Genomic DNA, 14,736 nt, shown 5'->3' on the forward strand with positions numbered 1-14,736 from the left:
CAGGTGGATTGCTTGAGTTTAGGAGTTCGAGAAGAGCCTGGGCAACATGGCGAGATCCCATCTGTGCTAAAAATGCAAAAAAATTAAAAAATTAAAAAAAAAAGCCAGCTGTGATGGTGCACACCTGTGGTCCAAGCTACTCAGGAGACTGAGCAGGGAGGATCACTTGAGCCTAGTGGGTGGAGGTTGCAGTGAGCTGAGATTGTGCAACTTGCACTCCAGCCTGGGTGACAGAGCGAGACCCTGTCTCAAAAAAAAAAAAAAAAAAAGGCAGATTCAGCATCACTTGGGAATTTGTTAAAAACTCAGATTCTTAGGTCCTATCCCAGACCTACTGAAGCAGAAATTCTGAGGATGGAGCCCAGTAATCTGTGTTTTAATAAACCTTCCAGTTGACTCTGACACATGGTAAAATGTAAGAACCACTACAGGCACACAGAGTAACCTCAATAAAAGAACGAGTGAAACAGTGAATTATTAAGGAGTAGCATGTAAAGTACAGACTATAAGCCAGGGCAATTTTCTCTCCTTGACAACAGGCCTGTAGGTCACTAACTTCCAAGAGGAGAAAAGTTAAGAGTCCTTAGTAGGCTTGACATTTTTTAGAAAGGACTTATGATGCTATTCACAAAATAGCTGGTGTCTTTGCAGTGGTAACTGATTGTTTTCTTTTCTCTACCATGATGGTGTCATCTGAAAAGGGGGATGCTGGCATTTGACCATGGAGTGGCCTTCGTCTGTCCTGAGGGCCTTCATTCCTGATGCTATAAAATAGCTAAATTGGCCATTCAGTGCACTGTTGTTCTCTGTTGAGCCCTGACACCTGGGAACTGGTATATATAGAAAGGGACCTAACATAAACAGAAGGCCCTGGAGTTTACTAAAGAAAGGAATTTGTTTTCTAGAATGTTCCAGGTGGAATGCCTCTTAGAGTCTTCCCAGAAGTCTATGTACAAAAAAATGCACACTCCAGGAAGCAGAATTGCACATTGACCTTTGATTGGATTTTCAGCTAGCTATTGCACAATTAAAAATGTCAACCTCATTAGGTACAGCCACGAAGTACTTTATTTATTCTTGTTGACACATTCACTTATTAAATAAATATTTTATTAGAAGCATGCTATATATCAGGCACTATGCTAGCCATACCAGTTAGTAGTATGGCTCTGTTTGCTCTGGTGTCAGACAGCCTATAATTAAATCCTGACTCTACACTTAACTTGCTGTGAGTCCTTGAGAGAGTTACTTAATCCCTCTTGTGTCAGTTTAATTTTCTGAAAAAAGGGGCGGGGGGGGGACAATAATACTGCTTGTCTCTTACAATTATTATAAACACTTCATGAGTTAGTTTTTTAAAAACCTTGTAACAGGGCCATAGAAATTGGCCAATAACTATTAGGTGCTAAGAATAATAATATTAATAAAATAAAAATAGTAGATTTGTTAGGTCTTGTACTAGGCAACAAATATTCTGCAGAAACTGTTTCCAGAATAGAGTCCATTTCCTAATATAGGCTGCAGTCTGCTTTGCCCTGCCAAAATAATTGGAGAATGCACATTTCTGTCTTTCTCTCTCTCTCTTTTTCTTTCTCTGGTTCTCTGAACTAGACTTAGGTGATGAACTTTCCCAAAACAACAGACTAACTAACATTTTCCCCAGCATTCCCCAAAACAAAACATCTAAAATGTGAGGAAACTTGTTTAGAAGCCTTTCTAACAAGAGAAACCGGGAACCAGGCTCAGAGTCAATGCATCACTATTGATATAATTTGGATGTACGTTCCCTCCAACTCTCATGTTGAAATGTGATCTCCAGTGTTGCAGGTGGGGCCTGGTGGGAGGTGTTTGGGTAATGGAGGCAGATACCTCATAAATGACTTGATGCCGTCATGACGGTTATGAGTGAGTTCTCACTCTATGAGTTCACATGAGGTTTGGCTGCTCAAAAGAGGCTGGGACTTCCTCTTTTCTCTCTTGCTTGCTCTCCTCATGTGATACGCCAGCTCCCCCCTTGCCTGCCACTATGATTGTGTTTCCTGAGGCCTCATTGGAAGCAGATGCCAGCACCATGCTGCTTGTACAGCCTGCATAACCATGAGCCAAATGAACCTCTTTTCGTTATAAATTAAGTAGCCTCAGGTATTCTTTATAACAATGAAGAATGGACTAACACAACTACCATCCCTTAAAGAGATTAAAGCTTGGGGATCAGCACTAGGCCTTGTGAGGCAGGATCCTGAATTCAAGCCAGGGTAGGTGTCCAGAAACAACCCAGGCATTATTCCCAATGGGTAGTGCTCACTGCTTTGTTGTCTCTTTGGCTTGCAAATGTGGCTTGGTAAAAGAGAGACTTACTATGGTAATAAGGAGGCCTGAAGGTCTTATCAGCAACCCCCCATCGAGGTGGAAAGATGACAAAATCAGCGATGGCCACTCCAGGGCGGACAGACTTGGCAGTCAACACTGTGAAAATGGATGGGTCCTGTGAACACACAAGGAGAGACTGAATGCACGATGCAAGGGAGGTGACTGGACAATGACACATGTTTCATGCATACATGAAGGTGTTTGCAAGTGACATACTAATTTCTTTTTATTTATTTACTTTTATTCAACTTTTAATTTCAACTTCTATTTTAGATACAGGAGTACATGTGCAGGTTTGTTACACGGGTATATTGTGTGATGTTGAGGTTTGGGGTAGGGATCTGATACGGTTTGGCTGTGTCCCCACCCAAATCTCATCCTGAGTTGTAGTTTCCATAATCCCCACATGTTGTGAGAAGGACCCAGTGGGAGGTAATTGAATCGTGGGGGTGGGTTTTCCTGTGCTGTTCTTGTGATAGTGAATAAGTTTCACAAGATCCGATGGTTTTATAAAGGGCAGTTCCCCTACACATGCTCTCTTGATTACTGCCACATAAGACATGGCTTTGCTCCTCCTTTGCCTTCTGCTATGATTGTGAGGCCTCCCCAGCCATGTGGAATTGTGGATACATTAAACCCCTTTTTCTTTATAAAGTACCCAGTCTCAGGTATTTCTTCATAGCAGTATGAGAATGGACTAATACAGGATCCCATGACGCAGGTAGTGGGCATAATATCCAACAGGTAGTTTTTCCACCCTCCCCCTTCTAGTAGTCTCCAGTGTCTATTTTTCTCATGTTTATGTCCAGGGGTGCTCAATGTTTAGCTCCGACTTATAAGTGAGAACATGCAGTATTTGGTCTTCTATTCCTGCATTAATTTGCTTAGGATTATGGCTTCCAGCTGCATCCATGTTGCTGCAAAGGGACTGCCTAATTTCTGATCAAACAACAGAAGTCTGGGCTTGTCATCAAGGTGCAGTAATCGCTCATATGACTTTTTCCTCTTGCTGTGCTTGAGGCAAAATGAATTAACACTAGCTGAAAGGATTCTGAACTGCTTTTTCACCCTGCTGAGCCCACATTACATGCAACCTATTACCCCGTGGGTCTGAGAACCAATAGTGCCTGCTTCTCAATCTCAGGTCAAGTTGACTAGAGCTGAGATGTGCGGCAGAAGAGATGCTCAGAGCTAAGTGGAAATAGAAATAAAGTAAAATCCAAGTTTTGGTGTAGGTGTGCTCCTCTTTGGGAGAACACAGAGATTCCAGATTGTATCCATTGGCAGAAAAGTCTGAGAAGTGGTTCATTGCTTTCCTACCTTTGTTTGACTTTCAGGTCTAAAACACATCATTTACTTCCCTAGTCTTCATAGTGGTAGCGTAAGATGGAATAGGTTGAGGGACGAGATTATACTTTTGAAAAATCTTCAGAATTATTTAGTGAAAAGATTGAGATTCAATTTAATTGAAATCAACAATCATGTTCCCTTTCAGATGCCATGCAAGAGTCTGGAGATTCAAAGATCATGGGGATCGATTCCCTGCTTCTTTAGCATTAACTGGGGGCAGCTAATTCTACCTGAAAGGGTCAAAGAGGGCTTCAAAGAGGAGGTGACATTTGAGGTAAGTATTCAAGAATGACCAGAAAGAAAGAAAAAGAGAGAGAGAGAAAAAGAGAGAGAAAGAGAGAGAGAGAAGGGAAGGAAGGAGGGAAAGAAGGAAGGAGCACATGTATCCTTGAACCTAAAATAAAAGTTTAAAAGAGAGAGAGAGAGTGGAGAAACCTACACATGTACCCTTGAATCTAAAATGAAAGTTAAAAAACAAAAAAAGAAAGAAAGGAAGGAAGGTGGGGGGGGGGTGGGAGAAAAAGGGAGGGAGGGAGGAAGGACTAAGGAAGTGGGAAGGAAGAGAAGTGACATTTTAATCACAGAAAACACATGAAAGTGCACAGAGATTTTTGTTAAGAGGAGATAAGGCTAAAACCCCAGTGCATTGACAGAAGGGAGAGGGGCAAGAGGTGATACTGGAAAATGAGTCCAGGGACAGATGGTGAAAAGCATCAAACACCACGCTTCAGAGCTCAGACTCAATCCTAAACCATGGGAAACTTGCAAAGGCTTTCTAATGAGTACAGTGGTAGCATGATCAGAACTGAATTTTGGAAAAATAATTATAGCAGCAATACAGAGAAGATTCCACCTGTGTAAATTCAAATAAAAATAAACCCAATGCTTATTGCTGTGAGCGCTGACATTTCTGCATCTGTCGTGGGAAATGGTCTAAACTATTCAAGCAAAGGTAGTGAAGCAGCAAAGGTGGTGAAGCAGCAAAGGTGGTGAAGTAGCAAAGGTAGTGAAGCAGCAAAGGTGGTGAAGCAGCAAAGGTAGTGAAGCAGCAAATCAAACTTTATCAGTGTCTCAGGATCCTTTCTCGTGTTGTTTGTTTGGGGTCTGATATCTTACTTTTCTTTTCCCCTTTGCTTTTATTAAGAGTTGCTGCTGTTCGGAGAGGTAGTTTTGTCCCCCCAGAGATAAACTGAACTAGTTCAGGATGATCCTTTTGCCTCTGAGTCTCTGACTTCTGCTCTAATCATCCTTCCAGCCTGTGGATTAAGTTCATCTCTTATGAAGTGCGCTGCAGAATGAACTGCCCCCCACCCCCGGATCTCAGAACCATCACTTTATTAAGAATGTAGGGTCTTGGGAGCCTGCACTGTAGACCAGACACCTATTTGTGGCCCCCTAACTGAGTGAAAAATATGACCAAGTTCATGCTCTAGAATTTCTTTGGTTTAAACTCAAGCACTGAATGTTATGAGTAACTTTACAAGTGGGCTGTTCGTTCTGTCACTGCCAAATACAGCCAGCAGTGAAGGCACTGGGGTGAGAAGTCAGAGATCGTAGAGGAGACTCTTGAGAGTTGTGAGGTCAGAGACTTCTTCAAATTCACAAAGTTCCTTTCTCCTCATTCTACCACCGACATTACCACTTGGTTGTTTTGGGGGATAAATTTTCCACAAAGAAACTGTTTATCCACTTAGTTTGGCAAACACAAGTCAGAGTATCACGAATGCTCTGTAGAGAATGAAGCTGTGTTCACAGGGGAATGTTGAGTATCTGGCTTGGCTCCCCTGCTAGCTATGTTATTTACTCCTTCACCATAAGACAAATGACTATATCTAGGGCTTCCAACGATGACATTGGAAATGTTAGATCTGTAAATGTCAGGAGTCTACTGTGGACCCCTCCCACCAAAGGGTTGCCTCACCCCAATGCCCCTACAGGGTTCAGACTTACTGCATGGTCAAAGGCCACTGAGTTGATAACCATGAAATTCTTCAGGTTGTACTTGTAGGGTGTATAATTCCCGTGCCAGGCCACAACATTGAATGGGGAGACATCCTAATCACAAAAAGCAGGAAAGGATGATTTTACCATCTAATGCTTTTGTAACTGTGATCCCACAATATGTATTGGGCATACCTCTCTCTTCTTTTGATTTGATTTTGTTCTTGATTTAATCTTACTGTCCTTTGGGAGAAGTACAACCCTGAATCATTTTGTGGTTGCTCCACACACCCTCTACTTAGCCACTAACCCTATTTTTCTGGTTCATAAGCTGCAGCTGCCTTCTGATCACAAATGCAGCAGAAGCACAGCACATTCTCCAAGTAGTGCCTTTTCAACAATTTTTAACCTAACTGTGAGGATCTGTAGATGTCAGCAATTCTCAAACAATCTGGGCTACTTTCTGTTTCCTGGAGCAGAGAGTACCTGCTGTGATACTTCTCCAGGTAATTTCAGCCTAGAGGAACTTGCAATAGACACAGTGCCTGGGTTGGTGAGTCCAGGAGGGGAGAAGGCCTCTAAAAGTTCCCACTCCAAGGACTTGAGATTTCAGAGCAATCCTAACATAATACTTCTTGGTCCTGTCCTGGGGTAGAAGAGGATCAGTGTTCTGCTATAGGAAGGTGGTCCCTTCTGTATCTATGGGTCTGAAATCTAAAGATTTTAATGAAGGCACTACTCATAGAGGCATGGTTAGGGTTAACTGGAATGACTAGAAGTGTTGAGGTATCTGAGCCTAGTAATAGTGGGAAGACACTGCCATTCCTGGGCATGTGGAATAAGGAGGGAAATATTGTTATAGTACTTCAGCAAGAGCTAGGACTATAAAGAAGGGTGCTACCCAGTGGTGTGCTGGTAAATATTTAACAACTAGCACTCTGAAAAAATATATAAAGCATTGACATATAGTGTTTACTGATTTCTAAAGTGGATATAGTCTCACCATGATGATTTTCCAGCTACCAATATGACATCACTGAATATAGAGTTGGACAGAAGTGTGCATATCAGCTTTTGCAAGTCACTATGAATCAGCTCCAGCATACCACTAGGGCTGTCCAACAGGAACTGAGGTCATATGGGGGATGCAGCTATTGCCAGAAACACAGTCCTAAACAGGGAGGAAGCAGGGGAAGAAATCTCCCAATTTGTCTTTTCTCCTGCCTTGCAGTTTCCTGTGGGTTGAACCCAACAGAAGCCAGCTGGCTAGGGAGCCCGGGTGATACAGTTAACCTTCCAGGACACAGATCATGGCAAGAGGGAGAATGGATCAGTGGGGACTCACACAGAGAATAACCAGCACAGGGTCTACCTGGAAAGTGCAAACCTTTCTGGAGGAGATACTGGCTGGTTCTAGAATTGTGGTTCTTTAACAATTGTATGTAAACAATGATCTGGGGAACATGCTTAAAATGAATGTAGGTTTCCATGTCCCATCTCCAGAGCTTATCATTTTTTGCAAGGCTAGAGTAGTATCTGAGGATCTGCATTTTTTTTTTTTTGAGAGGGAGTATTGCTCTGTTGCCCAGGCTGGAGTGCAATGGCGTGATCTTGGCTCACTGCAACCTCTGCCTCCTGGGTTCAAGCGATTCTCCTGCCTCAGCCTCCCAAGTAGCTGGGATTACAGGTGTGCACCACCACATCTGGCTAATTTTTGTATTTTTAGTAGAGACAGGGTTTTGCCATGTTGGCCAGGCTGGTGTTGAACTCCCGACCTCAGATGATCCATCTGCTTCGGCCTCCCAAAGTGCTGGGATTACAGGGGTGAGCCACCGCTCCTGGCCTAAGATCTGCATTTTAAACAAGTCTCCTTGAGGGTTTCTGATGCAAATAGCCCCGGAATTTTGAGAGACCCTGACCCAGAGAAATGAAAATAACAATGTGTCTGCTTCAAGGGTTAGTTTTAAGTGCCAAACTGGTTGGCCTCAGCTGGTTGGCATTATCTCTAGATGTTGCCTGAGAAGAATAACATACCTTGGACAATATAAGGAAATAATGCTAAACAGAAGAGATCTTTGGGTTCTTCTTATTCTATGATTATTTTATTCTAATATATATTCAGTATATTTCATAATATGTTATAGAGTCCATATTACATTGTTGTTATTATTATTCATTAATATCTGTGCCTTTGCTTGTGTCCTGAATTTGCCAGCCTGGTGGTACAAACCAAGCCAAGCTACTTAACTGAATTCTACTTGTTTTGTAGAATTGCTTGTATTTGAAATAGGGTGGTATTGGAGAGTATAGATCTTGGTTGATCTGTTAACTCATTTCCTTTTCAGAACATATTATGCTGCCCATATATTATGTTTTCCATACCATTTATAGAGACCTACATATTGCTAAGATTTTCATTGCTTGGTGAGTAGAAAGGGCACAGCCTTTGGAGTCAGACAGATATGGGTTCAAATGCTGGTTCTGCCACTTACTGTGAAGTTGGTAAATTATTTATCATTACTGGCCTTTTTCATGACTATGAAGGTACCATTGACTACTAGAACTATTTGCTTTATCTGTAGTGCCATAGTGGTATGATAACAATGAAAGGATATATGTAAAGTTTCTAATACTCGCCTTAGCAATCAGTAAGTGCTCAATCACTCTTCATTTCCTCCCCTGCCTGCCAATCCTCTTACTTTACCTGTTTGGCAGCAAACAGCTTGCCCTGGTATTTATTAACGACAGTGTAACCACCTGGTACTTGGCGATCCTCATACCAGGCAACGGGTATCAAGAAATCACGAGGACTGGCCAAGCCATTGGCCCCTAGAACACAGTAACCCAAAAGTCTTTTAGAAACTTCCAAAACATAGGAAAGATGCCCATGATTGCATGAAGAGAAAGGCTTTCTTTCATATCAAGAGCCACTCCACAAATTGTTTTCATTGCTCAAAGATTCACTGGATTTCCAGTCTGGTACCTTTTAGGAAGACCCAAGGAATCTGGTCAGAAAAAAATTCACAAAAACCAGCATTACCTTCTAAGGTTGTGGAGTGACTCTGGTTAACAAAACCACCTTACATGCATTATCTTATCACTACAGGTGAGGGGAAGGGAAAAGAGAAAGAGACCTGAAAAGAGGAAAAGGGAATATCTGATAGAACTCCAGAACTTTTTCTTTTGAAGGAACGCTTGAATACTCTAGAACTCATGACAGTCCTTGATCTCAGATAGGAAGGGTTACGCGCTGTTGCCTAAGGCATGCCTCTGCTCCTAAGACAGAATTCAGATTCCAAGTCTGAAAACTGCTCTCCAGCCTGAAAAACCCTGTCTGCCACTCAAGAAGAAGTATTTAGGACCTGCCTGCTTACCTTTGGTTAGGAGTGAGTGTTTCCTCCAGAGAAAGAAAATAAATCAAAAGAGCAAACATGAAAAACGTACATGCAAAAACAATGTAACTCTGACAGGAGGAGCGAGCTGAGGAGTGTTTTACCATTTCCAGCTCCTGGGGTTAAAAAAAATAAGCCCCCGGCTGGTTAGCAAATTATAGATATTTTCCAGAGGGTACATGTTCCATGCAACCTGGAGGCTATGCTGACTATAGAGCAGCAGGAAGCCAGAGCAGAGTGGGAAGAGTGGGCGGTGAACAGAATGACAGACGGCCCACCACGGCTCCAGCTGCCTCTTGCTGCCTCCCACCTTCCTCTGCATATTTGGATTCCTCAGGGGAGTTGACCAGAAGGCACACACTGGCCTGTCCCTGTTTGCTCTAAAATGCTGTTGACAAGGAAGGGAAGAACTGGGAGATGTGACCAAAGAGGAAACCAAGGGCCAATTTTCCCAGTCACTCCTTTCACTCCAAGAGACAGTTTGAGAACAACCCCTCCTAACATTTTCACTTCCTCCAGCTTGCCAGAAGAATGGGGGCTGGGGGGACTTTGGTTCACTTTTGAATGTTTTGATCTGCCTTCTGGAGTGTGGTTTCTAGATCCTTCATAGCACTGAGTTATGTACTTTTTTGACTGCTAAGTGTGCGGATTTGGTGGGGTGTACACAGAGGTTCGTAGACTCTGTGTCACCCAGTCCATCCCTCCTTTCCATAGGAATACAGCCCAGGGAGTTTTTATGGCCTTCCTACTTTATAGTCTTACAATATACAAAACAAAAAGCAACCCAAACCAATCCATTAAAAATCTCACTGACTTGACAAAAAGATCTTCCTCGTAATCACAAAGCTCATTCTCACTTGTATGCTTTTGCAAAGCTGTTCCCTTTCCTCTTTACTCTCCTCAACTTTTCATAAAGAATTAGTCAAATTCTCATCTCTTCTGTGGAGCTGTTTTTGGCAACCCTAGCCCACAGTAACCCAAACTTCTATATTCATTCCTGTACACACTATGCAACCAGAAATCTATTACATGCTGCCTTTATCTCCAATGCCTATATACTATTCTAGAGAGACTTATAATGGATTGGTTTGGGTTGCTTTCTGTTCTGCACATATTTTCTGGCAGACCCTTGGTCTACAGAAGAATTTGTCTGCAGAGAAAAGTGGAAGTTTGAGTGAGACAGCGAAGGGAGAAGGATGTTTAACTTTCATGCAATTATCTGTGTCCTACATCTCAAGCGAGGCTTAGAGGCTTGCAATGAAGATTTACCAATTGGTCCAAGGTCAGGTAACTCAAAGTGGACACCGTAGACCTCCAAGAGGTAGCCCCTGGTCTCCTCAAAGACATCTATGCTGAACCGCATTCCTCTCTGGAATGGAAAGCAGACACTGGTGTGCCTTCTGAAATCACAGCTGTAGTTAAAGAAGCTGCCCAGAGCCATAGCCTGTCCCACATGCAAAAGTAAAGCTCTGGTTTATTGAGCTGCTTGGGAGGTTACCAGAGCAAACATGAGTTAAAAAGAAAAACTTAAATCCTAATCACATATTGATCCAAGCCAATTCTAGTCTACCCTCTCACTGGGTCCAGAGATAACGGAAGCCTGATTTAGCCACATTTAAAAAAAAATGTCCACCTTCACTGCCTCTACTGCCATTAGTGGGAACAGGGCCTTATCCAGAGTGTATGTAAATATTTAGGAAAGTGCAGTGACAAGTGGTCTTTGTTTTAGAATTATGTGCTATATTAAAACAAAGCAGGCACCCAAGCTTGCTTACTCTTCAGCACATGGAACCTTCTGCATAACTCAAATTCCCTTCTCGTTGCCCAGACATGACAGAGAAATTTTAGAGTTGGAAATAGCAGCAGCTGAAACATCTGACTGCTCCCAAATTAGTGAGAGGCAGGGAAGAGAAGGGGACACATCACCAACCTGAATGACGCAGATCTCATTGGGCTGTACAAGCATCTTGCCAAACTCGGTGTAAATGAGAAGGTTCCCTTTCTGGGGAACTGCACAAAAAAAGACAGGGCAGTGGTGAGCAATTCTTTTGGTGTGATAACCATTTCATGAACAGGAAAGGCTTAAGGCTGCATTTGCTTTTTCATTCCAAATGAAAAGAGCTTTCTTGAGTCTCTTGGGGAAAAAGATAAATTCTGACAACTTAGATTAGCTATTTTCCTATCTGGAAGAATGTGAATAAAACAATGACTCTGCTTTTTTGGTCACCAGGCAAGAAACTTGTATATGCACAATTTTGTGACATGGCCAAAAAGGGGTAGCAGAAATAGTATGGAAAATCACCCATTTCTGATAGTTCCAGTGAAAGGCTGACATTTGCTTGTGTAACATATACACCAAAATGTTGATTCCAAAATATTGATACTAAAAAAAAATCAAATATAATAGGCAGACCAGAACAATCTCTGACAGACTTTACATTTTAGATGGTCTCATGAAAATTTGAATTTAAATTGCAGTTACTAATGATAAATGGGCTTTTACTGAGTGAGTTTGAAGGCAAATACAGTTACCTTAATAAGTTAATCCTATTAGTATTAGTCTTCATTTCTTTTCAGCTGCCCAGGTCTCCCCCATCAGAAAGGTCCAGAAGGGAAGGGCAAAGACAGAGAGACAAGGAAATAGAGTAGGAGCTTTGAGGTACATTAGAAATCTTTTCCAGGCCGGGCGCGGTGGCTCAAGCCTGTAATCCCAGCACTTTGGGAGGCCGAGACGGGCGGATCACGAGGTCAGGAGATCGAGACCATCCTGGCTAACACGGTGAAACCCCGTCTCTACTAAAAATACAAAAACTAGCTGGGCGAGGTGGCGGGCGCCTGTAGTCTCAGCTACTCGGGAGGCTGAGGCAGGAGAATGGCGTAAACCCGGGAGGCGGAGCTTGCAGTGAGCTGAGATCCGGCCACTGCACTCCAGTCCTGGCGACAGAGCAAGACTCCGCCTCCAAAAAAAAAAAAAAAAAAAGAAATCTTTTCCAGACCACCTGTGGCCTCTAGACCTCAGTCTCTGGATTGCACTAAATGAAATAAGACAGATTGGAGAATGAAGGAAAATAATATACATAAAATTAGAAAGCAGCTTGTAGTTAGGGGTCAATTAACAGTGAGGAGGTCTGAAGTCTTCAGAACTCACCAATCAAGAAGTCCCCATCTGAATTGTAAAAGCATCTGAAATATATAGAGTAATTCTTGTGATTTTCATTTCTAACATTATCTAGACAAATTACTTCATAACACAAATCATTGTTTAGTGCCTATGTACCAAGCTCAGAGCTGGGTATAAAATGGGGAGCAAAATGACCCAGGCTCTGCCCTTGTGGAACTTAGAGTCTAGTGGGGAGTCAGAGAGCAATCAAGTAATTACAGAACAATATCACTGCAGACAGTAGTGATCCTGTGAAAATCAAGTTCAAGGGAATGAAAGAATAGGGACTTGGTTAGTTTGAAGAATCAGCAAAGGCTTCTTCAAAGAAGGGACACATTTGACCTGAGATCTGAAGGTGTTATCTAGGTGAGGGTTTGGAGAAAGGAAAGAATGTTCCAGGCAGAAAGAACAGCAAGTGCAAATGCTTAGAAGGAGGAGGGCACGTGGCAGGTTGGAAGAAGTGAATGAAGCCCAGTATGGCTCAAGTGGAGAGAGTGGAGGTGGGCTGATATGAAATTTGACCCAAAGAGAGGCCTCCAGAGCCTTGTCATAGGGCTGTGATCTTGTCCCTGATTCATGGCTCACAAATTGCCATTGGGCTTTAGACACAAATGGTCCAGTTCCAGAGGTAGTGTATAATAAGGCAGGAATGCCATTTGCATACTTTGTTTTGCAAAGCCAGTATATAAGCTCCTCTACTTAGGAATTTTAAGCTTACACAGAACTATTAGCTGAAGCCAAAGTCGGGTAGCCTGCTACCAACAGGTGGTCCTAAAGGAAACTCACACAGTGTGACCTGGGACTCAAGAACAGCCCTGGGGAATCTTAGAAATTAAGGATATTCGAAGGCACATGTTCTCAGGATCTCCTGAGGGCTGGGTCATGGGTCACTGGTCACTCATATTTGGCTCAGAATACATCAATTCAAATATTTTACATATTAATAGTTCGACTAATTTTGTCGACAATAATTTGGCACCTGGACAAATTGGGCCTCAGAGAAGACTCAGAACCCTGAAGGAGTTGCCTGAACTCAGAGCTAAGGTACCAGCAGGGACCCATTGAAAGCGCCTTCAACTTTGGGCTTCTCCTCTGATGGAACTAAGTCCTCCTGAGCCCTGTTTTGTTGACAGTTCTTGATTTTTTCCTCCTAGGAAGTTCTCATTTAGGTTCCTGATTCTAGTTCACAGGTGCATTCTAAATGATCTTCTTTCTTCTTCTTTCTTCTTTCTTCTCTTTTCTTCTTTCTTCTTCTTCTTCTCCTTCTCCTTCTTCCTCCTCTTCCTCCTCTTCCTCCTCTTCTCCCTCCCCCTCTTCTCCCCCTCCCCCTCCCCCTCCTCCTTCCTCTTCCTCTTCCTCTTCCTTCTTCTTCTTTCTTCTTTCCTTCTTCCTTCTCCTTCTTCTTCTTCTTCTTCTTCTTCTTCTCCTCTTCTCCTTCTCCTTCTCCTTCTCCTTCGATGGAGTCTCACACTGTCTGGCCTGGAGTGCAATGGCGTGATCTCGGCTCACTGCAACCTCCGGCTCCCAGGTTCAAGCAATTCTCCTTCCTCAGCCTCCTGAGTAGCTGTGATTACAGGTGCCCGCCACCACGCCTGGCTAATTTTTTGTATTTTTTAGTAGAGATGGGGTTTCACTATGTTGGCCAAGCTGGTTTCAAGTTCTTGACCTCGTGATCTGCCCACCTCGGCCTCTCAAAGTGCTGGGATTACAGGCGTGAGTCACTGTGGCCGGACTCCATTTTCTTTTTCTAAAGACAACAAGAATGACCCCCTTTTGGGTACCATGTTTGGTTTCCAGTTTGGAGGTGCATTCTGAACGGTCTTCTCCATTGTTTTTTCTCCCAAAATTTAGCACAACTGGCTTGCCTGCACATTCGCGTGACTGTCATTTTTGTACATAAATGAGAGACTGAGCTCCTCAGCTCTGAAGAGAAAGGGCATTTTGTTCCTCCCAGCTGAAAGGCACCCTGGGTGACTAGGAGCTGAGTTGCAGTGTCTGGGGGATTCATCCCTTGTGATGTGCAGTGGCCCTACAGGGACCACCCCCCCAAAAATAGTTTAAAAAGATTTGTCCCGGAAACGTGCGTAAGAGCTGACCACTTGGCATTTTGAGGCCTGTCAGAGGTGCTAGATCTCTGGAGAGAGAAACTAAGACAGGTAAGAGGGTGGAGACGACTCAGCAGTGAAACACTGTGGAGTCCTGCCTACAAACAGTACACCAATCCACCACCCAAAAAACCCCTAGGCCACAGCTTCAGTTCCAAAAAAAAAAAACAGGGTACACAAATAATCTAAGAATGAGGAAAGACAAGGAGAAAGGTGCCTCTACTTGCAAGTGTTTGCATAAAATGGAAAAGTTCAAGGTCACACCAGGGTTTCTAGTACTCCAGCTGGTTACCTATTACAGTGTGTTGTGCACATTTTAAACCGATGGGAAAATTGTATCATTCAGAGCCCAAAAATCAACCTGCAACTACAGAGTTTCTAAGTTCTCTTTCTCTGTTTTCTTTTCTGCCTGCTTTAA

At 43.0% G+C, this 14,736-nt stretch overlaps 1 protein-coding gene and 1 long non-coding RNA gene across 8 annotated transcripts in view; one reads left to right on the forward strand and one right to left on the reverse strand.

The window, feature by feature from the left end:
* Window positions 1–14,736, forward strand: part of LOC111543978 — a 61,726-nt gene that overhangs the window by 21,275 nt on the left and 25,715 nt on the right. For all 3 annotated transcript variants that reach the window (XR_002731994.2, XR_002731996.2, XR_002731995.2), the window contains exon 3: window positions 3,866–3,994. This is a non-coding gene — a long non-coding RNA (uncharacterized LOC111543978). The remainder of the gene's footprint in view (window positions 1–3,865; window positions 3,995–14,736) is intronic.
* HGD (homogentisate 1,2-dioxygenase) overlaps window positions 1–14,736 on the reverse strand; it is a 55,946-nt gene that overhangs the window by 8,446 nt on the left and 32,764 nt on the right. For 4 of the 5 annotated variants that reach the window (XM_023214344.3, XM_023214338.3, XM_031935153.1 and 1 more), the window contains 6 exons: window positions 12,202–12,236; window positions 10,984–11,063; window positions 10,323–10,422; window positions 8,366–8,490; window positions 5,671–5,775; window positions 2,359–2,485 (listed from right to left, as the gene is read on the reverse strand). In XM_023214344.3, the coding sequence (XP_023070112.1) occupies window positions 2,359–2,485; window positions 5,671–5,775; window positions 8,366–8,490; window positions 10,323–10,422; window positions 10,984–11,063; window positions 12,202–12,236 (572 nt within the window). The remainder of the gene's footprint in view (window positions 1–2,358; window positions 2,486–5,670; window positions 5,776–8,365; window positions 8,491–10,322; window positions 10,423–10,983; window positions 11,064–12,201; window positions 12,237–14,736) is intronic. The other variant, XM_023214353.3, reaches the window with a different exon arrangement.

The sequence above is a fragment of the Piliocolobus tephrosceles genome, chromosome 2 (assembly GCF_002776525.5).
Source record: "Piliocolobus tephrosceles isolate RC106 chromosome 2, ASM277652v3, whole genome shotgun sequence".
In the NCBI taxonomy this organism is placed as follows: Eukaryota; Metazoa; Chordata; class Mammalia; order Primates; family Cercopithecidae; genus Piliocolobus; species Piliocolobus tephrosceles.